Source organism: Orcinus orca, chromosome 1 (assembly GCF_937001465.1).
Source record: "Orcinus orca chromosome 1, mOrcOrc1.1, whole genome shotgun sequence".
Classification (NCBI taxonomy): domain Eukaryota; kingdom Metazoa; phylum Chordata; class Mammalia; order Artiodactyla; family Delphinidae; genus Orcinus; species Orcinus orca.
In genome coordinates this window covers 43,176,888-43,204,131 of record NC_064559.1, presented here as the reverse complement: position 1 = coordinate 43,204,131, position 27,244 = coordinate 43,176,888, and the positions used below count along the sequence as shown (strand labels likewise).

Genomic DNA, 27,244 nt, shown 5'->3' with positions numbered 1-27,244 from the left:
TTTGCCTTATATGCCCTACTGTTTCCCCTCCATTAGAGTGGATAATTGGGAGTTAACCAGACTCACGTACATTCTAACTAACAGCCTTCTTTCCCAGTATGGATAGAATATGGATGGAATCTATAATCTGAATATTAATGCTTTTTTAAATGAAATGGTCACCCAGGTATTTAATTGTTATTTACATAAAGTGAGTGATTATTTGCAAAGCTGAATTACTAGATGTGTTCTAAAGGAATGGGAACAATTTCTCGGTGGTTTACAGTGCCCGGTATTTCTAAAGCTACAAATCCACTATCTCCCCCACCCTTGCCCTTCCCCCCGCCACACGTGTGCAAAAGCATGAATGCTTCTAATATTTACATCTACTGTTGGATAGTGTTGCTGGCTCAGAATGGCTGCTACTTTCCACCCTCTAGGTGTCTGCATGTCAGTGGTAGATGAGTGATCCCTATGTATGCAGTTTGTAAAGCTCTTTGGCCTTCTGAATGAAAGGATATTGTATTATAGATAATATAAGGTGTTGTTATCATTATATCACAACACTGCAGATCACAGCGCCAAGAGGAGTGAAGGAGGTAACATGGACATCTAAACACACACACACACACACACACACACACACACAAAATAACAATTTTCTCCCTCTCCTCAATGTCCCCCCGCTCCTCAATGTCCCCCTCCTAGAACTAAAGGGTTGGGAGGATGCCCTGGAAGAAGAACTAGGCTCTAGAAGCTGGTTGGTCCTCAACCAATCGACAAATGCCCTTCAGTTTGTCAGTTTCAGATGGTCCCCCACAAGGTCCCAACCCTGTCCTGGTCTACTGTGGCACTCGACCTTTCTTGGGCTTAATGATTCTTATCCAGCTGTTTAAGTAACTGCCTCTCTCTGCCTTCCCATCCTGCCCAGTTTGCTGGCACTGAAGGAGGAGGAAACATGCCTTCCTTAAGGAGCTCAGCCAGGGAAGGAGAGAGATAAAAGGCTGAAGTTGCTACACGATTTAAAAGCAAACAGGAGGGAAAACAGAACTTTTCTTACAAGGCCAAGTAAAACACCAGTGAAGGCAAGACTGAAATGGGTCGGCCTGCGAAAGGGGCCAATGAAACGACTCAGACATTGGGCACAAAACCCACTGCAGCGAGAGGGGAGTCGCGGAGGAAGGAGCACATTTTGGCAGCTCGTGGGTTCTCCGTGGCAGAAATAAGAACTTGTACACACGGGGGTGGGCAGGAGAGGGTGGGGGGAAGAGCACCCAGCCTTAATAAACTAATCTTGGCTAATGTAATGTTTATCGAGTTCGTTGGATAATGATACCATGTGTGTCATTATCATCATCAAAACCCAATCTATGTTTTAAAAAGTTACAGATGATTAACACAACATCAAGTTGTTGCAAACAATTACTTAAAACCCACACATAGACACAGACGCATACACACACACACACACACACACACACACACACAGAACCAGGAGGTCCCCATATTCTGTAGAATGAGGGAGGCTGCAGCTGTAGGCCGACAGCTTTCATATCCTCATTTGAATAATGTGTCCTGAATCTGTCACTTTATTCATTCTCCTTATGCTCAGTGTACTCTACATCAACAACAAATTAAGTTGTAAATAAGAGACAATCATCACTTTTGTTTTTAAGCAGCTACTGCAGAGAGAATTTCAATGTACGCTCCTTTCGACAGGGGGAAAAAGAGGTGCTAGTGTTTGCTTTCCTAAGCACAAATATGGGGAAACTAACAGAAACAAAAACAGAAACAGTTTACTGTGGCTGAGGGGAGGAAAATAAAATTCTCTAAAGCACATCCCTCCAGGACCAACTGAAATTTCTTCCCAGGAGTTAAGACACATAAAGACAGAGGTTAAGTTTCCCGGACTAGAATGAAAACCTGTGCGCCCAGTCCTTTCGTCTTAACACACAAGGAGCCTCCTCTTTGCTTGGCAAAGCCTTAGACCAAAGGACAAATGCATTAAATCAATGACAACGTAGGTGTATTCACCAACCAACTCCACACTCATCTCCATTAACTTCTAAGAGTTCAAATCACTACCTCATGCACAGAAATTGAAACCATTAATAATGAAATATGTCCTTACCTTTACATCAGAGAAGTAGGTTTTCAGCATGTTGGAGCTGGGATAACGGGTGTAAAAGAACATGAGCTTTGCTTTTTTCAAGTGATTGGGTGACAATCCTTCCTGCATGTAGGATGCAATTGGTTAAGGAAACAATTTCTTGAAACACAAGCACCTACCATCCCTCCCTTCCCCCCCCCCCCCCAGGAATCTGGAGGCCCACCACCCAGCAGCCACAGGAATTCTGGAAGATAAATGGCACTGGCCATGGAATCCACCACTAACTTGCTGCTGCCTGCTCACAATGACCACTGCCAGTCAGAATTTGCCAAATATAATGGCGAAGACGCACAATTTAGTTGCGGAATCCTGGAGACTTCGTGGTGAGGATGGCAAAACGTTCCCCCTATTTGAAGTCCTGATGCTATCTATACGTTCACTTGTTGCTAAGGAGACAAATGCACCCAACAGGTACTGCACAACTCTTTATCGTGAGAGTTTTTTCCTTCTTCACAATTACAGCTCTGTTTGTTCTCTCCGCTCTCCGCAGATGACATCCAATTATTACACTAATGTACACGAAAATATAAAATGCATTATTCTGAACACTGTCAGGCAAGCGTCACATTTCACCTTGCAGCGCTCATATAACGGAGCATCTTGACTCACTTTCTTCCTGTCTTATTATTATATCCTTTTAATTGTTTCCTTTTCAATAACAGCTAAAACTGGGGAGGGGTAGTTTGGGCACCGAGAGAACGGGGAGGGGGTGTCGCTTTTGTTAGAGCAACGATCCAAAACCAAATACGATTTGCCTCTCCTGGATTTATAGTTAACTCCTTTGAGAGTGGCACAGTGGTTGGAGCTAACAAATCAATAAATGTGGGTTAGCAGATCAATAAATGGCCACTTACCCAAAATAAGAAGGTCTATTTATCTGGAAACATCATTACCTTTTAGATCTGTAAACAGCAGCAACTAAAACAGTTCCCAAGAGAATGTGAGGCTAAGCATAACCATCCAGGCTTCCTGATTCTCCCCCAGATTCTTGGCACTCCTCAGCAGACTCGGAGCTGGGATGGCTCTGGTCACATCTGTGCCGCAGCCTGGCCCTGCCATTTCCTCAGCAAATTAATGGCTTTATAATTTATCAGAAATGAAGATGCACGTGGAGAAAATCAATGTGGTCCCCCACAAGGTCAATTAAGGGTCCTTCCTAGAAGCTTCTCTAAGGATTTTCTCTTAAAAGAGAGTCTGGGAAAAAATAAGGGGAAAAAAAAGAAAAGAAAATATGTACGTGTGGGTGTGCGCACACACACACACGCACACATAAGCAAACACACACACTTGGCTGACAAACCCAACAAAAATTTCACACCGTATGAAGCAAGGTCAAATAAACACAGATATTTAGGAAAGGTGAAAGTTTCTAAATTACCATCATCAAGTACGGCATGACCAAGCTTCGGAACACAGGGAAACCAGAAAGTTCCTAGAGAAGCATAATCGAATTAATACTGATAAGTTCTTGACTACTTATAACAGGGGGTTTGACCAAATATTCTGCTGAGAATTTGATCAATTAGCATTCCCGTTAATATCACGCAATTTGAAAAAGATCACCTTAGTTTGTAAATTGAAAGGTTAAATATTGAGCCTTTTGTTTTCACTGTAAATAAACACTGAAGAAAGAAATTTTGATGTTTTATCTGTAAGCCAAAGCAGTTTAACTGAACTTGTGTTTTTGTTTGAGATCCTTAATGATTACAAAGACGATAATTTATGACTGACATACTTCTTGTGCCAAGGAGAGGGCTGAAAGGCCCTCCAGTAACCTCCATTAGACTGAGAGAGGGGACTAAAGGAGCCCGGCACACTTCAGGACCATCTGTCCAAATGGATAAGTGAAATAATAGTTGCAAGCTGTCTCCTATTGCCTCGTGATAAGAGTTTTAGGCAAGTCCAAACTTTGACAAACATCCTCAGATCTGGGTTCTAATCTGTTCTTTCAGAAGGCTACGTCCAAACAACCTAGTACAATTAATTATTAGCAGGGAAAAGTTCCAAACCTTTTCAAATTTGGTCTCATACAAAACGAATTGTTTTGCTGTGGTTCTCAGATAGTTATTGAGTCACCAAAACTTCCTGAAGCTTTCAGTGTCTTTAAATTATGCTAAGATGTTTTCGTCTTTTTTTATCTAAAAAGACAGAGCAAAGTATCCATCGTATTTTGGTTGGGATTTAAAGGCTTTTTATTTCATGAAAAAAATCATCCTAATTTGAATTTCTCAAGTACGTTTTTTTGCTTTAAAATGCTTCCTGTTGGAAATACTTGGAATCAATCAGTGGAAATGAAACACAGAATACATCTTTATTTCTTGCTCATCGTGTAATTAAGATAAAATTCCCATAAAATATATGTTTCTAATAAACTATTAAAAATAGCTAATGAAAGATTTAAAAGCCAACAGTTAGATAATCCTTTTTTTTCCTCTTCAAAATAAATCTGAACTGACCAATTGGTTAATTTCCCTTTTAAGTGCTTGTGCTGAAAAGCAACTGTTCTTCCAAGAAAGCACTAGCTGTTTCCAGGATACTTACACACGCACAATGACTCATGATGGAATAGATTCAGTAAACATACAGCTGTACTGAACACGAGCTAAGCTCCATTCAAGGCCAGGAAAGAAAATGAGCACAAATAAATATTAAGGAGGTAAAGGGGGGGGTGGGGTGAGGGGGGATGGAACGCCAACAAGATCTGTCCCGGCAGCTCATGTGGCTTTGCCTCAATTCTCTTAGCCATAGCTTTGTGAAGACAGATGACATTCAATTCTATGTATAATGCAAAATAGACAATAACTGCTGAAACTTGAGACAGCTGCCAGGTGTAAAAAAAAAAAAAAAAAGAAAAGAAAAAGAAAGGAAAAGAAAAGAAAAAGAAAAAAAAACGATGATAAATCCATAAATTAATGAAAGACATCTGCTCGGGAATATAAAAGATAAGAGAAGTAGGGTACTGCAGCTGAACCTAAAATGGTGTGCAAACAACCTGAGAATTTAAGTGTTGTCTGTTTACCAAGCACAATATAACTTCACCTAAACAGCAGCCGCGGGAGAAGCAGCAGAGGCAGCAAAAAGGCAAATGGGAGAATAATAGGTTGTGAAGGCTGCAGGAAGAAAACTCTTTTTTTTCCAACTGAACCCTGAATTGTGACTAGAGGTTTTACATGCTGCAGTTCCAACCAAATGGATCGGGACCACTTGCTTACAATTTCTAAAGCGCTTTGAAACCCGGAGAATTTTAGCTTGCTCCTTAGGCTCTGATTTGCTATGTTTCTAGTTTTCCTCCCTTAGAATCCTTAAAAGGGGAGAAAAGATCTAAACCCTCACATTTAATTAAAGGGATAGAGCAAGTTGTTGCTCCACAAAGGAGTTTAACATAATCGGTGGGATGTGTAGTTTATGGATATATATATTTTTAATTTACTTAGTCCATAATTGGGGGGAGGGGGAAGGGGAATCCAGAGTCTTCCAATCTTTAATATACATGTTTCGCTACAGCTAATACACCTAACAGAATTCCTATGGCCCCGCACCACTTCCAAAGATGTAAAACATCAACTTCTATGGATTAATTCCCATTTTAGAAATTCATTTTTAACTCAGGTTTTCTAGATGGATTTTAGTTTCAAATTATTAAATCATTTTCCTTTTTGAACTTCACGTGTTTTTTAACCTTCTCCCTAAAAGTCGAACAGGGAAAGCTGACTGTCACGGAGAAGAGGTTCAGTTTCTTCCCTTGCATGTCTTAAGTGCTTAGAACACCGCTCTTGTGCTCTAATTGGGTGCATGCAAATGTTTGAGGCCCGAACAAGGCTATTTTTCTTGGGATGCAAAGAGGATGAATGACAAGGAACATCAGGAGGAAAAACAACTGGCTGGCTGTTTCTTTTGGAATTTGAATAAAATTCAATATTTGATTAAATAGATTCATTTGCAAAGATACTGAACACAGTTTTTATATCCAAGATGTGACCTTCTGGTGCAGGTTCACTGACATTCAGTTTACCATGCACACACATTCACTAGTTCCTTTCTATTAGAAGGGGTAACAAGGTAGTGTGCTCTATTACGTACAACATATATGCCTAATGTGCTGAACTCAGAATGGATTTATCCGATAAGCTGGTGTTCTTAATAGTTCTTATCTTGGCTACTTTGTTCGGAGAAACAGATGATGTCTTTTGCGGTGGGAAAGAATTGTTCCTTAAGAATTCAATTATTCATTACAGTTTGGAAAGCCATGGACTAAAAATAAAAACAATAATGACAGTCATGAAGGTACCATTTCATCCCATTTCTCCTCATTTCTATTGATCTTTTCTAAGAGTAACTGCAGAACAGGTTCACATATGGCCTTGTCTACCTAAACTGAAGTAAGATGACTTGCTGTTATCTTACTTCAGTAAGATAACCAGAATCTCTGGTTCCCAGAGGTTTCTTTAAACTAAAAGCTTGAGAATTTTGCCTAGACACCATCAGGTAAGTCAAGGGGAGAACTCATCGCCATACAAGGATGGAGACAGGAGAAAAGCAGACCCAACCTCTCAGCAAACACTCAGATCCTCACTGGCTTCAGAACTGTGTGAACTCTAGAAAAGGATGCTTGCCTATCTTCTTCCTGAGAAATAATACAGCAAAGAGATAAACGGCTAAAAGGGCGAGATCATAGAAGGGAAAAGAGAAAGAAACAGAGGCTGGAAGGCCGGCATATGGGAAATGTAATCATTCATTGCAGCAAGAGGCCAAAATTATTTAGCTACACAAAATAAACAACTCCAGGTGTAAGCAACTAACATTTCATATGAATACAGGTGTTTCCAAACCGTTGCTGTTGAGCAGAATCCTCTATGGTAAGACAGAGGTGAAGTTATTCCTCTGAAGAAGAAGCAACTAAATTCTCTTTAAAGTCTTTGATATGTATAGAAAGAAAAGGAAGTTCTTTCTATTCAAATCCTCAAAATTCCTCAGGGGATTTAGAGAGGGTGAGACAGTGAGCATAGTCAACACTTAGAGCGATCTAAAGATTTTTTTCTTAGAAGACCCAACTTATTAAAAAAAAAAAAGCACAGGCATAATTATCTGGATACGGTGACAAGTCTAAAAAAAAAAACAAAACAAAACCAGAAACTGGAATCTTGAGTTAAAGAGTTTAGTATGGCCTTATAAGACTTTGAAACCTGGCTTCAAATATTCATCCAAATGGGCACGTCCCTTTCCTGTGTGTGTGCGCACACACGCGCACAAGTGAGAGAGAGAGAAACAACCCACCATCACTACCACTGGCTTCAAAATGAAGTAAGGGATCTCTGAGGAGCAATGGGGTCTAGCCCTGGACATGAGCCTGGTATGAACCCCAGAAGGTGCTCTCCTGCAGAGGGTAAAAAAAAAAACGTTCAAGGTCTGTGTCTATGTACTTTGCCTTTCTCATCACCAACAGCTATAGTCCAATTGGACCAATGTTTATTGCCTGCCTATGATGTGTAAGGCATGGTGCCTGGCGCAGCTTTGATTCATGACTGGTGGATTAAACTTTAGAGCTCTGAAAGTCAGAAGTTAAATCAGCAACCAAACCAACACTCGATTTCTATTTACATCTTAAGTCCTCAAATCTTTCTCTCAAGACGTCATTCTCCTCTTCCTCTCTATGGAAAGAGACAATGTGCTTAACTACCCAAGTGTGTCTCATACTTGTGGCTCCCATTCACCTTATCAGAAATCTTCACTGTTATCCTGAGCTGGCTGGAAGGAGATGAACTTCATATCAAGGAAAACACATTTCCACCATAGCTGGGACTTTGCACTTACACGGCAGCCTCTGGAGTAGGGTTAGATATGAAAATGTCAATCTCTAGTCATCAAGACGATTGCTCAAAACCCTTAATTTAGCAACAGCCAACTTAATTGCTAAATTTCATATCCATCTGGCAATTTATAGAAAAGAAATGTCTCTAGTTGCCCCCCAATGCTACTATTCTACTCCCCCAAAACATCAACCACCACAAGATTTTAAAAAATTTACTGAAAGGACCAATTTACAGAGAAAAATATCGTGAGTTAAAAATAGCTAGAGTTCAGGACAGGTCTAATAAAAAAATATAACTGGCATCTCTACATAAAAGTCAGGTTCAAAATATAAAAGAGACATAAAAGAGGCATTTTTAAAGTCGAATACGGCTGAGTTTTATATTTAATTGTGCTCTCTCGCTTTCCAAAATAATTTGCTTTGTGTATGTTAGGACAAAAGATTTCTGTGTATGGCTGAACAGAGGTTAATCATGCATAGAGGCAGCTGCACCAGACCCAAAGAACAGACCTTGGGTGAACGGGAGAGAGATGGATACCGTCTGAATAAATCAGTACCTGTATATTTCCTTTAAAACAAACAAACAAACAAAAGAACACACCTCACTTAAAGAATAAGGAGAGTCTCTAACTCCCTATCCACAACCATCTTTCTCCCACTGCAGCCTCCCATCAGTAGACTGTTCCTCGTAAGATTTAATCAGGCCTTCTTTAAACAGACCAGGAGCCTTATAGATTAACTAAAGGGAGAATTCTTCTTACGGAGTCTTAGGGATCTGAAAACTGATTTTTCTCTCTTTATTCTGCTATGAAACTTACATTAAAATAAAACCTGATAGAATTCAATATTACAATGAGATTTTTTTTTTCCACCTCTAAATCTACTCTTGGGGAAAAAAAAAAAGGATTAGAAGATAATACCGGAAGAAACAGCAGAAAAAACCCTGCTGCAAAAGCACAAATTAAATACTACCACTTTAGGGCAATTAACAACTTGTGAAAGTTACAAAAATGTTGGTTTCCTGTGAAGCTTTTGTGCAACCAGAAGTGCCTCACGCCTGCTGATAAAAGCCTATTACTCGGAAGAAGAGGAAAGACTGCATTCTTAAGAAGATAGTCATCTACATCATTCTAAACAATGTGTAAACCTGACCTTCTGGGAAGCCTTTTTGGTTTGGGCTTGTTTTCCTTGGGGGGCAAATGAAAGGATATTGCACTTCCCGAATAAGGTGAGATTTCGGACATGTCTTGAAGATCGCCACACTCGGATTTGATGAGAGACAAGGAGAGCCCTTCTGCGGTGCTGGGTGGATGTGCTGGTGAACAAGGATGGTGGCTCAGGTGGTGGGATGACATCTTGGTCCTCAGACTCGTGGTCTCCCTAGTTAAGTCTAAGGATTCAGGAGAGGCTCTGTCTTTTCCCGAGAAGGAGCCGGAGGGAGCACCTAATGGACTCTGAAACGGGTAGGCCATCAAGGGGAGGGGAAAGGGGTGGCGGAAGGTGGACGTGGTAAAGCCTGCGGTGGCCGACAGAGGCGACTGGTGCAGGGGCTGGTGGTGACCGCCGGCAGGGGGGCCGGAGGCAGACTGGTCAGATGAGTTTTTGCGGACCACCAGGGGCAGTGCTTCTGTCTGGTCTGTGGAACTGGGCATCTGCACATTGCCAAAGGTGTCCAGGGGGTTCGGAATGATGACATCGCCAAAGCACTGCAGGCGCTGGTTGGCGGTGTGGAAATTGTGGTTCTCCCCGTTGACTGCAAATCTGGCCTGGGGGATCTGGAGCGGCGGAAAGACCTGAGGAACCTGGCGAGAGGGTTTGGCGGAGAAGACTTTGACCACAGTGTCCACAACTTGCGACATGGCAGTGTTCAGTTCTTGTTTCAAGGTCTCGGCCAAATGTTTGCCTTCGGGTTGTAAGGAGTTTGGCCCGTGGTCTCTTTCTTTGTTGTTGCCTTCTCGCTTCGGCTTGTTTTCGGCCATTTCCTGCTCCCGGATCAGGGCCCGGGCTCGGTCGATGAACTGCCCCGGGTCCAGCTCGCACATCTCATTGTCTGACCTCCCCACGGAGTCCTGGGCCCTGGCATCCAGGATCTCCGAGCGCATGCTGTCTTCAGACAGGTTACCATCTTCATCATTTTCAGAATCAGTGCTGTCATAGATCTGGTAGAACTTTTCCTGCAGCTGGCGCAGCTGTTTCTGCATGTCCTCCAGCTGCTGTTTCAGCTGTCGGCGCTCCTCTCGCTTCTGTTCTTTGCGGGCTGAAACCAGCTGTTGGAAACTCTGTTGCTGCTGCTGGGGCAGCTTCTGCTTGCGTTTGTTTTCTCGGTAACTTTCTCGGGGACTCACAGACTGCGGGGCCATATCTCTTTCATTTTCATTGCCCCGTAATGCCACACTGGGGGAATGGCTCATACCCCGGATTATATTCTCAACCCGGGCGCGCTTTGCTCTCAGGTGCTCGTCACATAAGCGATCCATATCAAACTGGCTCATAGTAGGCCTGCCAAAAGGGGAAAGACACTCTGGGGGGCTGTCTCTTGAAGAGTTGCTGCATATATCCTCCTGATGTACTTCGGAGCCTGTACTAGAGAGACCGCTGGCTTGGAAACTGGGCTCCGTGCCACCATTTTTGTTCATGTTATTTTTCAACAGCTGGGAAATTATGGTTGCTCCTGGAAAAGGCATCATGGCATCTTCATATGAGTTCGCCCTCTTCAGCAGCTTGCGGAGTACATTTGACTTTTCCCCATCTGCATGCTGCACCACTGAATACTCAACATCCTGCTCGGAACCTTGGGGATTCATGGCACTAAAAAACGTCGCTCTTGCCTTAGCAAAAAATGCAGATGCTGTCCCTACCGTCCTTTTCACTCCAATGTCAACTCTTCTCCTCTTGGTTTGCCGGCTTAAGAGGGCTGTGCTGTCATGGTCAGGCATCACTGGACAGTTATTGTGCCATCTTGAAAAGCTCGTCAGCTGGGCACAGCTCAAGAATCCTGGGACCCTGGCCAACAGAACAAAAGGACTGATGAATCATTTTCTTTAAATTTCTCCAAATTTCCTGACCTCAATCCTGAATCAAATGCAAAATGCATAGGCTCTGGGATTTATGGCACATTACAATTATTGCAATTTATTATGCACTCTGCTTGAAATGAAACATTTTTAAATATTTCTGCTCCACTGGTTTAAGATGGATTAAGATTAAAAAAAAAAAAAAAGCAAAAACTGCTTAAGCACCAGTAATATGATTCTCTTTCACAAATGCCTAAAATGATACTGTTTATCTTCAGAAGAAACAGTAGATTATAAGAACACAGCCTCTGACAACCAATTGATTAAATTTTGGGCACTGAGATTCATATTACAAAAGAAGATAAAAGTGGTCTATACTTAAGAAATAAGGTTACATTTTGAGGATGCGTGAAATTTGGATGAAAAATTCCATTTCTGCGATAAAATTATTGTGGCTTTAACGCGATTAAGGGGAAAAAATGACTCTAAAAATGCAAATATTTCACACACACCCTTTATTACTGAATTTTAAAACATTTTTGTCATATGTGAAATGGGGAGGAGAACACTCCCACCAGCATCTTTCCAACATAAATGGCCAATTTAGCATGGAAATAAGTGCACAAATACTCATTCTACAAGTCTGCTTATTTAGCACAGATATGTGCTTTTTATTACTAAAATCACATTTGAAGATGGTATCTGTTGCTGGATTTTAATGTAAGTATGAGAATATTTAAAAATTTTCATGATGTCGTTTTTGATGACTTCAATTATTATAAAGTTGGACTCAGTGCAGAAGAAGGACATTGTCACATTTTAGAAATCAATCTGTGGAACAATAAATTGAGTTAGGCAAGGATAAATACATCTTCAGTGCTAGTTTTTTTCCTATAATCTGCCAAAATAATACTTCAAACGCCTAAAGAAGCTCTTTAACATACACCATTTGTGAATCTTATTTCTTGTGCCAAATTAAAGGATGAGAAAAACACAGGCGGAAGAAAAAGACTGAAGGAAGATATATAAAGAAGAAAGAAAATAACATCAATTAAATATGTGAGAAAGGGAAATACCATCTCTGTATATGAACTTCCATTGTTTCTTGGGAACACAATATAAAAAGGCACTTGCATGACATTTTTTGTGACGTTAACCAGCGATGCTAACCCCAAATTTTGTATAAATGTTAAGATGTCGCATCTTTTTGCTTACAATGAACGTTTTATGAAGAAAATGAAAAATTTTTTTCACACAGGGTTTATCTAATATTAAACTTCACGTTTGCTTAACAGAGCACATCTTCACAATAACAGGGTCTATTGCCAAAGGCAGCGTGCAGAGTGTTTGGAACAGCTCCCATCTCTTTCGGTTCACCTGTAAAAACATCTACGTGCTCCCTAGGACTGCATCTGTGGCTAGTTTTAAAGAATGACTATCCATGCAAATAGGCATAATTTCAGCATGAAATAACCTGTAAAAATCAAGAAAATGCTCAATGCTTAGATGGCAATGTGTATTTTTTTAAGCGACAAAGATTTCATCATGTAGCCCTTGTTCTCAGTTTTTATATGAAGATAATACATTTAAATAAAGGCTGTATCAGAGTGTCAAGAAAGCAACATGATGCTTTTTTGTATGTTTTTTTGGATGCTTGAGGGTAAAATACTTTTTTGTGTGCCTCAGGATAAAATTTCCTGAACTTGGAATGGAAACAGATCTTGATAACTTCAATGTATAGGGTTCAAAACTGAATTCAAGATGATTGTGACCCCTCACACATTAATAAATGAAATTGGTTTCAGGAATACAAAAATGCAATGGCAAATATTTCACTAACATGTTAGATCTGATAAATCAGGTGCAGCTGTCAGGTGAGAGAAAGAAAAAAGGGGAGACGGAGACAAACAAGAGAAAAGATGAATTATTTTAAAGCTCAGAAAGACTTGCATATTGAGGTGGGATGTCTTTGCGAGGAGGACTTTGTGTGTGTAGATCAGCTTTTCAAAAATAGAGTTTATTGCCATTCTTTAAAAATTTTACCTCTTGTCTTTTTGGGTGCAAATCATTTTCTCTTTAATATCACCTGAAAAGCACATAGATCACCAATCAAAATGTTGAACAAACTTTCTGCAGTATTTTCTTCCCCTGTTCCTCTTAACATCCAATCTGGGTTTTCCCCCTACCCATCCTTGCTACAGGAAGAGCATCTCCGCAACAGAGGCTCAGAAACAACACGCTGGTGTAAGAGATGAGCACAAGGTCATCTCCAGCCATCCTTCCCTTCCCAGCTGCCATTTACCTCTGCGTCAACTGCACTTCCTCTCATCTAGCCTAGGTATCAACAGCTGCATCCCTACCTCATGCCTGAGCCAAGGGGAAGGCTGTGCTCTTCCTAAGGTGGAAAGAAATCACATTCTCATCTTCAGTGGAGAATACATGTTAATTAAACGTGCTTGTTGGGTCTTTTAAGAAGAAAATATCCTGTAACTTCCTTAAAATTCACTGAACGAAACTGATTTTTGCAATTTTCTCTCAACTGGTCAGCATTCTTGGATTAAATAATGATTTGTTTCTGTTTGGGGCTAAGAAAATTTAAATATTTTGGGGCCTTATTGTAAAATGTACAGCTGAGACATAACAATCAGGACAAAACAAATGAGAAAACTAGGAAAAATTATATAATCCAGCAAGACAAGGCATTATAATAGTAGGCGTGAATAAATAGATCTCTATGTATAGCTTTGACCTAAACTCAGAAATAAAGGTATAGTAGTCATACACATTGGGATTATAACCCATGAAGGCTATAGGCAAGATTAAATAATTATAACTGGTGGACTGTAGTACTTTATTAGCATCATGTTTCACAAACATATATATATATATATATATATATATGAATATTTTACCACATAAGAAAATGCATTGTTAAATGACTATAATGTAAATGAAATCACTTGAAAACACTTTCAAAGGTGCTTCCATGATTTCCCAATTCAGAATTTAGAGAATGCTATGCAATTAATTTATCACTCATATCATCCTGTCCATTAAGATTTTTAAAAATTCCTTTATTTCTCAATATATGTACTAAGCCATATGTTTCAACTACAATTATTACTGATTCTTATTATGTTTTAATTTTTATATTAATTTGGAGTTTAACCCAGCGATATGAACCTTTTGATCAGCACTGGTGAACATCAGTATCAGTAAGTATGCAGAAAAATACTGACGTAGCATTTGAACCCAAATGTATTATCGATTGGATACACATATTCTATTCCTGTAAACTCCTCTGTAATTAATATGAAAATCTACATAGAATATTTTTATTATTAAATATTGTATCGTACCACTTGGCATCTAACTACATAAACACTTTAATAATTCCTATACGAAGGGTATCTTAACATTAGCAGATTCCTCCCAGAAAAAGGTAAGAACGTTCAACTATGATCAAGTCAGATTTTAACTACTCCAAAAGATTCTTCATTAAAATCTGAATTATCTGGAGAACGTCAGATAATTTAACATGGAGAATCCTAAGGAAGCTGATGACAACGTTAGTAGAAAAGAATTTTCAGGGAAGCATTTCAAAGGAACACTGCAGTGTGAAGTAGAAAGTGCTGAAGTGTTCTGCTTTAATAAAGAAGTTATTTGGGGAAGGGGATGCAACTTTTATGCCTCGATCTGGAGTCCAGATTCTAGACAAAGAAGTGATCACTATGATTATTACTCAGATAGTTCAGTCAAATCTTTCATGAGAAGGGGAAGGGTAAGGTTGGCATGGTTTCCTGCTTGGATGATTTAGACTATCTGTCTTTGTTGATAAAATGATTTGAAGAAATTGCTCAAGCCTATACTTTACTTCTTTTAGAAAACAACCTTTGAGTGGGCCTCTGATCTACTTGGGTCAAGCCGCTTATGAAACTGCAAGTGGAAGAACACTAACAAAGAACCTTGTAAATCCATCTGGAAATCAGTAATTCAAGGGGGGCAATCAGATGATTTGATTTAGGTACTCCCCCACCCCTGCCCTTTACCAAGCTGTCCCCTTCACTGTATTTAAGAGTTCATTTCTGCTAATTAGCAACTTTTCCTTTGGAGATGTTTCTGCTCACTATCAGGCTAAGAAAGTCTTTGATGTTTATTGTGAGGAACCCACTTGGCATTAGTTAATACTTAAATTAACTAACATTGTATTGTCAAAATCTTATATCAGGTTTAAATTTTCCTATGATAATAGAGATCTCAAATCAGAACCATTTTATCTTAAATTCCTCCATTCTATCAAAAATTTCATACATTTTCACCTGCAAGATGAACACAGAGTATTTTCTGAGACATGCCTAAAATATTAAAAAGTAATAAGTCACCAAATTAGTAAATAAAAGAGAGGGAGAAATAACTTCAAGAAGAAACACTTACATTTATTTTTTTTCTGAAGAGAATTGAAATACTCTAAATGTCCTTTGAAGCTTTCGAATACACCAGGCAATAAGGTTTTAGAAATTCCTTATGTATATGTCCTTTCCAGTTTATACAGATACTTAATTAGAACCCAGTAATAATATATCATGCACAATCCATCTTCATATTATAAAATCAGTAACATTTTATAATCTTTTGTTAATCTTGAACCTAAATATTCCTTATATTTACAGTTGCAAATGCAAAACAATGCCTCTAAGAAATTCATGAAAAAAGGCCTATTTCATTTTGAACAAATAAAGAGTACGCCTGGCAGCTAGGTTATGTTTTAAGATTGTAAGTGCTACTTATAGAGGAAAGATGCGAGGGAATGAATAAAGTGAGAACAAAGATGCATGTTAGGTATGCATGACTTTTTCCCCACAAGGTCTTGGTGATTAACCTAAATAGAATTCTGCACAATGGACATATAAAAATATCAATAAGTGCCAAGCACAGATAACCCTTATTAAAAATAAAGCAAATGACATATCCATAGATGACATTTGAGTGATGAAAGAACTTCAAAAGCATCCAAACAAAGTATTAGGAGGAACTTGGATGTTTAAGTCAAAAGAATAAAATGACACATACTATCTCATTTTCATGAAACAAGGATGATCACCCAAGCCACCAAACCAACCAACAAAAACCATTCACCATCTGATCTATTTCTATGCAACTCAAGAAGTAGCCTGTTTAAAGAAAAAAAATTAAAAGGTCCGATTTTGAGAATCCATATACTGTGCTTACCCTGAATTCTCAATCGCTTCCCTCACACATGAAGCCACAGTCCTTACTTTCATCTATTTTACTATTGCAGAAACAGGTCCATGTTGTAGCACATGGACAGGTTAACCAAATTACTCCCCTTTTTCTTCTTCACCACCCACAGCCCATTTCATTTTGATAATGCTCAGAAGTTCTTGCAAGAAACTTCAGAGGACTGACTGCCTACATCTTGCATCAAATAGAAAAGCACAGTTACCTCTCACATACTTGAGATTTTCCTTCTCCATCAAAGTAATAACTAGGACATCTGGCACATGTCTGGTACAATGACAGGCTCATTCTACTTTATGAGAGTATTTAACATACGACCTGCAAGAGTTTATGCACATACCTATTCCTTCTGGGCAGGGAGAAAGCGCGCTAAAGAACATAAGCTTTAAAAACAGTAACACTTTCAAACTGACTTTGGTATTCTTGGCAGGTACACACACCATCCATGGATGTCCAAAGCGCGCACACACACACACACACACACAAGACGCTCTCACTACTCCCCCTCCCCCGAATGTCCCCAAAGACCTGGGAAATAGGCGTAAACCAGAGGGAAGCGAAGGGAAAGTCAATCTCTCTCCACCTGCTGCCTGAAGTGGGGGTACTTTCAGCTGCCTGGCAGACAGGAGCCCTGAGACACAGCCTCAGCAGCAGCCTGCCAACATCCTTAAGAAAAATAAACAAACACATACCAACTTGTCCTCCACCCCCAACCAAAGAACTCACATGGCAGGGCTCAAAACATAACAACAGCGCAGTTCCCATGAGCCCGGACAATCCTATTAACCAAGGCAACCATAAACCCATAAACCTCCACAACCCTGGAGCACACCCTGAGGTCTGGAACTGTACAGACACACACAGACACAGAGGAAATTTGCACCTGTCTTTCTTGACATAACACACCTGTCAGGCCCTGCCCATGGCGCAGCTCTCAGCTAACAGACCTTTGTCTACCTAATCCAGGAAAGGACATTATTATAATTTTTTTTTTTTGTAAAGGAGGTTATAGATGGGAGAGAAGGGGTGGGGGCGAGAACAAGAGAAGAGACTTGTAGCCTTGACTTTGAGAGCAGGCCACCCTGTGCTTGCACTGTTATTATAAGCTCAAGGAGACAACACAGACCTTCTGGGAAAAATAAAAACAAGCAGGTGAGTTCCCAGCCTTCCCCCAGGCGGAGTGGGTTCTGGATTGCCAAGAACAGAAGTTTCACACTCCAGCCTGCCTCCTTGGGCTATTTAAGACTGTCGCTCAACCCCTCCTCCCAGGTCTTCTGTCGGCCAGCCTGGAGGACTCTCAACTTCCGAAAAAAAGCTGAGAAGTGGCGGGAGACCTGTGAGTCTCTCTCCAAAGCTACTCCCCCTTTGCCTCCCTCCCGCCCCCCGCCCCCCTCACCTCGCCCCTCCAATCCATACCCTCCACCTACGTTCAGTTTTAGCAGGAGGAGTAAGTGGCTGGCACAGCAGAAGAACCAACAATTTGCTAACCTGGGCTTTGGGTAATGTCTCCCCCCAGCTTGCCCCCGTCGTCCCCCTCCTTGCCGGTTCAGGCAAGATAGCAGCTCTTCTCGCCCCCTCACTATTCTTCCCAGTAACAATCACTCTCACCTCTTCACTCCTCCCTCTCCAGTCCTCCGGAGTGGGGCAAAATTGCAGGTACCACCCAGACGAACCAAGATCAGATCGAAGCAGCCCAACCACGTCGACTGCCAGCGGTGACTGCGAGCACATCCGCTGCCCGAGAACATCCTCTACCCCCACCCGGACCTCGATCCTTCCATCCTCCCGCCGCGCTTGAGCCCCAGTCCTCCCACCACAGGACCCCTGAGGCTCCTGGTGCCACCTTACCCTACTCAACTTGACCTAGCCCTGGGTCCTGGGAGCACAGGGGAGGGGCGCCGCGCTCGTTTCCCAGGACCATCTCTCCATTGCTCCAACCCTGATTTCAACATTTCGGCTTCGACAGCGTTTTGAGAGGAAAGTAACAGAGCGCCCCCCCACACACACCTCCCTCTCCCTTCCTCCCTACTCCCTGGCCCTCTGCTGGGGTTAAAAAGGAGAAGTGAAAGGTATGCAAATGACAAGCAAATTGGAAGCTCCTGGAAGAAAGGCAGCTATAATAAACAAGACAAAGAGCAAGGACGTGGGGACTAGCCCAGGAGTTTTCACCGGGGGAGATGGGAAGGATGAGGCTGGGAGGAGAGCGGGGATCCAGACGAACAAAAAGCGACCCGGTCCCCCTCGCGGTCCTCTCTCCTGGGAAGAGAGGGCAAGAGAAAGAAGGAAAGGAAGGAAAAGCCTCCTCCCCCTCCAGAAACAGTACACAAAAGGTGACAAGATCAGCGACAAGTCCAGCACTATCAGCCTCCCCCCTCTCGCCAACACCACCCCCCAGCCACCAGCAGGAAAGAGAAAGAAAGAAAAGCCAAGCGGATCACTTACTCGTAGGAACTGGGAGAGGCGGAGCGCTGAGTTCCACTGAGGCTTCTGCTTAGAAACTGTTTAGACACTATTTTATTATGATTCATTTAAAGAACACCATCTTCTCCTGGGGAGGGTGGAAAGATGTTTACACAAGTATGAGTAATGGGAGTCTCTTTTCTTTTCTTCTCATTCAAGAACAAGCCGGTACAAGTGATTCTGGAAAAGGGGAGGGGACTCGCGAGGGGGAGAAGATACTTACTCGGTGCAGAGAGCAGTGGGACCGAGCCTTTTTTGCAGGCGGAGAGAGGAAAACACGCGCGCGCACACGCACGGTGAGATCTTGCGGGTGATGAATATGATAATTGGACAAGGGACGGTGAGTCCGTGCGGGAGCGCGCGAGCGGGCCGACGGGGAGAATGAGGGGAGAGAGAGGAGAGGGTGGGCAGGGAGAGGAGAGGAGGGAAGACAAGAAGAGAGGAGAGAGAGGAAGAGAAGACGCGAGAAGAGGAGAGAGGAGAATAGGAGAAGAGAGAAGAGAAGAGAGTAGAAGAGGGGAGAGAGGAGAGGAGAGAAGAGGAGCGAAGCGGAGAGGGAGCAGGCGGACCCGGCGAGAGCTCTTTTGCGCCGCTCTGCTTTCCCCGGCTGCAATGGTGTATTATTTCAGAGCGCTCCCTCAGCTGAGGGCTCCGCTCCACAACAAGATTTACTTTAAGACACAGCTGAAGGAAACAGGAAGACTGCACGTCACAGTCTGACTGACGTACCCGGCCCCAGCACCCAATCGCGAGGCGCCTTCGGATTCAAGGGGGGATAGCGAGGCAAGAGAACTTGGGAGGAAAAAAAATATAAAAGGGGTGGGGGTGAGGGGCTGGGAGGAGAGGAGGGGAGAGGGGCCCCGCGCTCCCCTCCCCCGCCTCCATCCCCGCCCCCACCCCCCCTCACCCGCGCGCAGCCACTGCTTGGGGGCGACCGGATCGCCGCGCCCGGGCCGGAGCGAGCCATCTGCGGGCGCTGTGCAAAGCCGGCGACCGCGCGAGCGCCGCTCAGCTCACACTCGCTCTTCCAGGACGCAGGTCTCTCTTTTTTTTTTTTTTTTCCCCTTCATTTCCCAGATACAGCTGATCGAGTTCGCTGAGCGACAGAGCGAGTGAGCGCTCCTCGGACAGGGGTGGAGGAAGGCACAGAAAAGTATACTGGAGAAAAAGTGGAGGTTTTAGGGGTGGGGTGGTCTAAGAGGAGGGAGTGAGAATCCTCAAAACATTCCACTTTTTAAATGATCATAGCTAGTATCAGGAATACATGTCACCCTTGCTTCCTTTTAAAGGAGAGGCGGACAATAAAATACAGGTAGGTTTGGGATTAAAATAGTAGGTGTCAGAGGTTTCACACCGGCTCCGCTGCATCTGATATAAGAAGACTAGTATTGGCTGAATCCCAGTCAATCTCCCGTCAAAATTGTTAGGAAGAATATTTGTCCTTGGTTACCTCTAACAACTTTATTTGGATGGTAGGTACAGCAACCTTTACGGGGAAAAAAAATGTTACAAACAGTACCACGCGATTACGCTCAGTAACTCACTCACCCCAGAATGATTAAAGAGAGAGGTTTCAAATAGGATTTACACAGTTTTGAGCCCTGGGTAACAAACTTTAAAGTATACTCGGCAAGAAATTTCAAACGCTTAAATTTCGGGCTTCTAAGTCAAGCCATAGAAAATTCACTTTGGTTTGACATTTCTTGGACGAAAAATAACCAGCAAGACGTCTTTAGATAACGTGGCTCTTAAAGGGCTTCTTGGGATTTGAAAGTTGCTAATGCTAAAGCGCAAGAGCCCAGCCGCAGCTAGAATGTCTCTTTCACCGGGCACAGTAAACGGCTTTTAATAAAGCAAATGCGCTTATGACTTAAAGATCCTATAAAAGCTAGGACTTGCAAGGGCTGCGAAGCAGAAACATTCATACCTAGTCGATAAGACACTCATTTTTTGGTAGGATGGGGACAAGTATTTTTCGTGTGTCCCTCGAATTTAATCAGATCAAAGGTTGAATCGTGCTGCGTCGTGACAACAGAGTGTTTGTGAAGTGTGTTACAAGTGTACTGGCCGATCATTACCACCATCTTCTGCAACACACGCACGCACACACTTTTCCTAGGACACTTACAATCTCAGCCTCAAATTCATCAAACTGTGAAGTCAAATCTTTGAATAAGAATAGTGATGGTACTATGTTCGAGTCCATACCCTGTAGGAAACTTTTGGCACGGGACTCAAACATTGCAAAGAAGAAAAAAAAAAAAATCAGGCCGGCCCGGTTAGGTGTTGGGAATAAGAAAAAAAGACTTGCTTGAGCATCTCCAGCCTTCATTTCTCCCCTTTTGCCGCCTCCTGACACCCCCCCCCCTCCCCATTACGGAAACAACACAGACCCTCACAAACACGCTACTCACACTTCCAATGATCGGCTACTGTATTAAGTGTTCTAACTGAGAAGGGACAATTTAGGCTGGGGACAGAATCTATCAACGTGCCCATTACATACAGGACGGAATAATGCTTCTGTTGGTTGGGTCCTTTCGAGGGAAGCGGGTGTACTGAGCGGGGAAATGTGGGTTCTGTGAATGAATCAAGGCTACTTCCTTTCTTCTTTTTCGCCCTATTATTTTCCTTAAGTATCCCAGTATGTACATGTGAGCGCCAGCCCACAAATAAACTGGCAGGAGTAAAGGATACATGCCCTCCACACCTTAAAACCATCTGCTCAGTTTGACATTTAAAAGGGAGGAGGGCAGGGAAGGAGGAGGGGGAGAAGGGGGAAGAAAGGAAGCTGGGAGGGAGAAAAGGTTCAGACCCTGGAAGGAAACGGCTTGAACTTTAGCCCACAAGTTTATGTCACTTGCACCTAGCGCTCGGGTGCAGTTTAGCACACACTACGCCCGGGAAGTGGCGGCGGGAAAAGTTCCCTGCGAGCCCCAGTAAGTCCTTTATCACTCCCGGGGGAAGGCAGGCCCCAGTCTTAGTCGGGGTAACCCGCTTGGCAAACAGGAAAGCTCCCCCACCCCCAGCCTCGGCGACGGAGGCTCGCGGCTTGCCAGCTCTGCCGCGGAGGTTCGCAGCCCGCATTTGGGCACAAGAGCGGCTTTTTGAAATAGCGCGCGCGACGCTGGACGCGCGAGCTCGGTCCACAGCCCAGCTCCGCGAGCTGCGTACGCGGAGCCCGGTCCTGTCCCCTAATATCTAGGCGACGTACAGGCCAGGCTCCTGGCAACCTCTCTTGCCAGAGCTGCGGCGCTCTCCCGGGTCTCGCACCGCCCTGGAGCAAGGCGTGAGGCCCGAGCCCTCTATCTCGGGCTACTCCCGGTTTGTTTTCTGATAGGCGAGAAGCGATCAGTCAGCCCCGGAGACAAGAAGTCGCCTAGATATTAGCTCCATCTCTGAAACCAGCGGCCAAGCCTAGGGTCAGTCCCTTTCTCCGCCCCAATGCCAACACAACCCCAATAACTTAAAAGTTAACACAAGTTCTGACTGGTCTTCCAACAAACCCTATCCCTGCAAGCTACATTTACTTATTTATCTGAAGGGTGATCTGTGCGTTCTTAGTCAAACTCTTGCACTTATCACTTATGCATCTGGTTCTGGGTTAAACACACTTCGCCTTGACATTTTCTCGGTGTATTTTACCCCTCCGGTTCTTTCTTAAAGCCAGTAGGTGGGGGTAGGAGAGAAGACTGCATATAAGTAATTTAAAACCTTACAAACAACCGTCAGCAGATCTTAAACAAACCAATTCTGGGAATTTCAACTAGACCAGTTGAGAGACAAACGTGGATGTTTATTTCAGGAGAAGGATGCTGGAGATCCAGCCTGGACACACACACAACACCATCCACCACTCACCACCACCACCACCCTGAAAAGAGGAAGAGAAAGAAATAAAAAACAGCTCTAGGGTGCAGGCCGGCCTTCTTCAGGCTGTCTAGAGGCAGACTGACTGCCTGCCGTATTCTCCTTCTCTCTCTCTCTCAATCCCTATGCCCAGTGTGACGCCAAGCCCAACCTGGATTTGTTCTGAATGGGGGGGAAGTGAAATGCCACGAGATCAGTAGCAAGTAGCAGCTGCACGGTTTCTCTCCTGGGAACCCCACTGCTTAGAAGCCTCCCGAGTGATGTTTGTTTAACCAACAGCTTTCAAAGTAAACAGAAGCGAATCACTCTAAAGAAGCTGAAATATAACCCTTACAAGAATTTGGGTAAGGGGGGTTGGCAGAAGACAGTAATTTTTTAATTAATAAAACCCCCACCCCCAAATCGGGGCCCATCACGATGCCTGAAGGAGCCTAGAATTGTCATAAAAATAAAAATTCATTGAAAGGATTCCTTACAATAAAGTGGCCTCGAAGAAAATCACTCTTCTCTCACAAACACACTCCCGCGGTTAGAGGGGGTTGGTTGTCAGTGACTGAAGGGGCACACTACTACTTGATTTTATGGAAGAAGGCGAAAACAATCAAAGAGAGGTAGGTTCCCTGCCCCGGAGTAGAAAGGAGTAGGCTGGGAGCTCTGCGTCGCCAACCCTGGCTCTGCCTCAGGCACCGAACTTTCCAATATCAAGATATTAACAGATGGTGGTGAGCACATGGAGGGCTGTTACTTACATAATCCAGCCACTCCGCCTGGCCGCGCTGAGCCCGGCGAGGCGCCCGCCAGGCCGAGCGCGCGCCTTCCGAGGGGTGCCGTTGCCCGCCCCCTGCCCCGAAATAAGTTGACTTTCTCCAACCCTACCCTGCTCTTGGAGGGCTAGGATTTGGAGAGGTCGTGATTTCAGAAAAAAATACACATCGATCTGCTTGTGCTTTATCCTCTTCAGTCCACAGTGGTGAAGAAGCCAAGGGCACAGGGAAGTGAAGGGGACGCTTTCCGGGAGAACGGGGCGCTCTCCCTCCGAATCTGGGGGTGCTAGGGAGTGGGATCCGCGCCATTTACACCCCTCCCTCTTTGGCGCGGATCAGCATCTCTTTCCCTGTCCCTGAAATACAAGGGCAGTCTCGAGCTGCAGCCGGGGGGCATGGGGTGGGGTGAGGGTGTGAGTGTGAGGGGACGCCTCTGCACGCGGGGGCGCAGTGGGCAAAGTTACGCAGAGCCTCTGGGCACCGCTACATTTCCGAGCTTCGGCAGGATTTTAAGCACTGGTTCCCACGCGTGGGGAGCCCCTTTCGGGCCGGGTGGCGCCCGCTGCCTGCACGCCCTCAGCGCTTCCCCGGAGGCCCAGGCCCTCCCCGTGTGCCTGTGTACCTCCGCGTGCGTGCCCGGGGACAGGTTTGTTTGACGAGCCTCCTTCTCTCTGGCGACTCGGGGCCGCCGAAACTCGCGCGGCACACGCCTGCGTGTGTTGGAAAAGTTTCGGGTCGGGAGGGAACGCTGGGAGTCTCCTCTCCGGCCCCAAGGCGGCAATGGGGCTTCCTCGCCTGCAGCTTCCTCCCGGTCTACTCCTCCCGCCCGGCCCTTCCTTCCTAGCCTCGGCCCCGCGCTAGGTGTTGCGGCCTCTCTGGCCCGGAGACGTCGCGCTCGAGAAGAGGCGACCGTGGCGCCGCGCTGAGGGCGGAGGGCGCGCCCCTCCCTCCCGCGTGCCCCTTGGAGTGTGGGTCGCCCCGCGCCAAACCCGCGGCCCGGGCCTTTCCCGGGGGCCTCCGCACGGCCCCGCTGACCCGAGCTGGGCACACTCCGGACGCAGAGAGCAGCTACCTGCTCCCAGCGCGCCGCGGAGCGGGGAAAGTCCGACGCCTCCGGGCCCGCGCGGCGCCGCGGCCGCCCCTGCCCCCGCCGCCAGCCTGTTGCTGCGGGGCCGAGGCGGCGGCGAGACGGTGGACGCGCTTAACCTGCGAGGTTGGGGCCACCGCCGGGGACCCAGAGAGGGGCGGGGACCTTTGGAGGGCTGGAGACCTCCCCTTCTGCTCACCCCCTTTTATTTCTTCGGTCTAAGGATATTTGGCCGTTACTCCCAGCTTCCCTTTCTTCGGTCTTTTAAGTCAAGGGTGTGAATTCGGAGGAGATGCTCTTTTCAGGGGCTTTGATGGTAGGATTTAAGTAATCCCTACTGCCCATCTTACAAGGCTTTTATTCAGGACGCCAGTGAGTTAGAAATAAATAGGTGTAGGCCAGGCGCACGCAAGGAAAAAGAGAAGGAAGCTCCCAGTTTGGATTTATTTGGGGGGAGAGAGAGTGACTCTGGAAAGTTGCATTTTGTTTAAATTAGAGCAAGACAAAGTTGAAAGCCAGATTTCTATAATTTTTCTGGTAATATTTCTTTTATGAAGTATCTAAGTGTCTGTTTGTCATCATTTTGAGATCAAAAGGAAAATCCATATGCTGCATAGTTTTTCAAAATTGCTATTTAAATATGTTTTAAGTGCTTTATCCAACGCGGAGAAGGCTGCTCAGAGGCAAGGCTGGTGACAGGGATATAGCAGGCTGGTTTGAGGTGGAGCAGGGGTCCCCAAGACGGGGCTAGTCAACAGGAATCACCAAGGAAGATTTTCAAAAATAAGGATTTCTGGGCCCACACCAGCTAGGCAATCAGCAGGAGGACGTGGGAATCTGGGGGTCATGCTGTGTTTCCAGTTACTGCTCAGCCAGTCGCTGCCTCTGTGACCGTGGGTGTGTCACTTTATCTGAGCCTCAGTTCTTTTTATCTGTTAAATGGTAATAGTATCCAACTCCTAATTGTAGAGAGTTTTACATAAGTAATATCGTTCAGCACATGACTGGTGTTCAATAAAAATGGAAACTATTTGGTCTACAAATGTGTGTTCTTCACACTTGCGCTGACCTGTACTCCTCCTGCACAGAGCCCTGTCCCATCCAATATTTTGGCGAAGCTAAGTGGACTGTCATTTGATGTGTATGCACATTTTAGCTTATGCATACTGGCTACTTTGGACACTTTATATGCTCACCTCTCACCTTTTAAGCCATAAAAAATAGCATTGGTGTATGCTTGGAAGTTAGGCCCTGTGCTCTTGGACTTAGAACTGTCCATCAGTCCCACTGGCAGACAGGAGGCATTTACCGATGTGAAATCAATCTTTCTTTTTTTTCTTTCTCTCTCTCTCTCTTTTGTTCTTTCTTTCTTCCTTCCTCCCTCCCTCCCTCTCTTTTCCTTCCTTCCTTCCTTTCCTCCTTCCTTTCTTCCTTTCCTTCTTTCTTTCTTTCTTCCTTCCTCCCTCCCTCTCTTTTCCTTCCTTCCTTCCTTTCCTCCTTCCCTTCTTTCTTCCTTTCCTTCTTTCTTTCTTTCACCTTCCCTGCTTTATAGATGGCAAACCTTTCCTACAGAAGCTGCCTGTCTCACCAACAAAGCCACAGGACGAAAAGTTCTATTCAAGGAGGAAACAAGAAGAAGGCAAAAAAGGGCAACATTCCTAGGTAAAACTAAAATGTATATCATCTACCATATGTTTTTACATGTGTGAATGAACAACTCCCCCAAATCTATGTCATGTAAAATACAACCCTTCTTAAAATTATGTTCAATCCAATGAGTAGGAACACACCCCAAGGTCATTAAGGGAGAGCCCAGCCAAAGACAGCTGTGAGAAGGGAAAGAAAGATAGAAGGGAAAGAAAGATAGGCGGGAAGGGGCCATCGCTGGCTGTGACTCTGCAGCAGGGTGTGGGGAAGAAAGCCAGAGGAATGGAATAGGCATAGCCAGCAGAGAACAGATCAAGAAGGCTGACAATTTTAGAACTGGAGATGGCCGTGAGTGGCTAATGAAACATCCCAAGGAAGGTGTTTTGCTGGTATCCTCAGAAGGCTTCAGATTAGTAATCACTGCCTATTCCTGGGTTAAGGAAGAGATTTCCAGCTTGGGGCATCCGAGGGCCCAGCTCCTAGGCTGAATGAACCCAGGGGCTGGGAGTGGGCACCCTTTACTCTCTGCATGAGGGAAAGCCCAAGCTTGATCCCTAGATGCCCGTCCTTCCAGCGTTTGTGTATATCTTTGGGCCAGTGTGGAAGATTCCTGCTCTGTGACTACTGGGGGTGAGAGAGGGATATGTCTGTGACTCTAGGGGACAAAACAAAGGCCCTCAACAACCATACAGAAACACACATCCGGAGCCAGGCTGTAGGGAGACAGGTATCAGCTTCTGGTTCCTTACCCCCAAGCCCCCTCCTGGTGGTGGTCATGGTGGAAGGAGTACTTTTGCCTATTCTTGTAGGGGAGGAGGGCAGGGGCAGAGGCTGAGAGGAAGATCTGGAGGAGCAGGGTGGGGTGGGGGGGTGGGAGAAGGGGGGTGGGAACGGAGCGTGTGGGAGGGTGCCGGGTAGGGGTGAGAGGAGATTATAGGTGGAGGTGGGTGGACTAGGTGTCCTGCACAAGGTAAGGGGCGGGGTGGGTAGCTGGCAGTGGGGCTGAGGGAGTGGAGTTCAGGGGAGAGGTGGGGCTGGGAGTGCGAGGGCCAAAGCGGATAACTGGAGGGGATGGGGGGTGCAGGAGGTCGGGGGTGGGCGAGGAGGCTGGGGGGTGGGGTGCCGGAAGGGGTGTGAAGTGTGGTTTGAGGGACGGAGTGGGAGGCGGGAGCGAAGGCGAGGCTG

At 44.7% G+C, this 27,244-nt stretch overlaps 1 protein-coding gene across 5 annotated transcripts in view; it reads right to left on the bottom strand.

Annotated features, from left to right (window-relative positions):
- PROX1 (prospero homeobox 1) overlaps positions 1 to 19,345 on the bottom strand; it is a 52,125-nt gene extending 32,780 nt beyond the window's left edge. For 2 of the 5 annotated variants that reach the window (XM_033438032.2, XM_033438033.2), the window contains exons 1-3: positions 18,915 to 19,345; positions 9,170 to 10,961; positions 2,111 to 2,218 (exon numbers count right to left, since the gene is read on the bottom strand). In XM_033438032.2, the coding sequence (XP_033293923.1) occupies positions 2,111 to 2,218; positions 9,170 to 10,894 (1,833 nt within the window). In that variant the 5' untranslated portion in view covers positions 10,895 to 10,961; positions 18,915 to 19,345. Of the gene's footprint in view, positions 1 to 2,110; positions 2,219 to 9,169; positions 10,962 to 13,015; positions 14,483 to 18,673; positions 18,780 to 18,914 lie in introns of those variants that run through there. The other 3 variants (XM_033438023.2, XM_004275246.4, XM_033438025.2) reach the window with 3 other exon arrangements.
- Between the last annotated feature and the right edge of the window lie 7,899 nt (positions 19,346 to 27,244).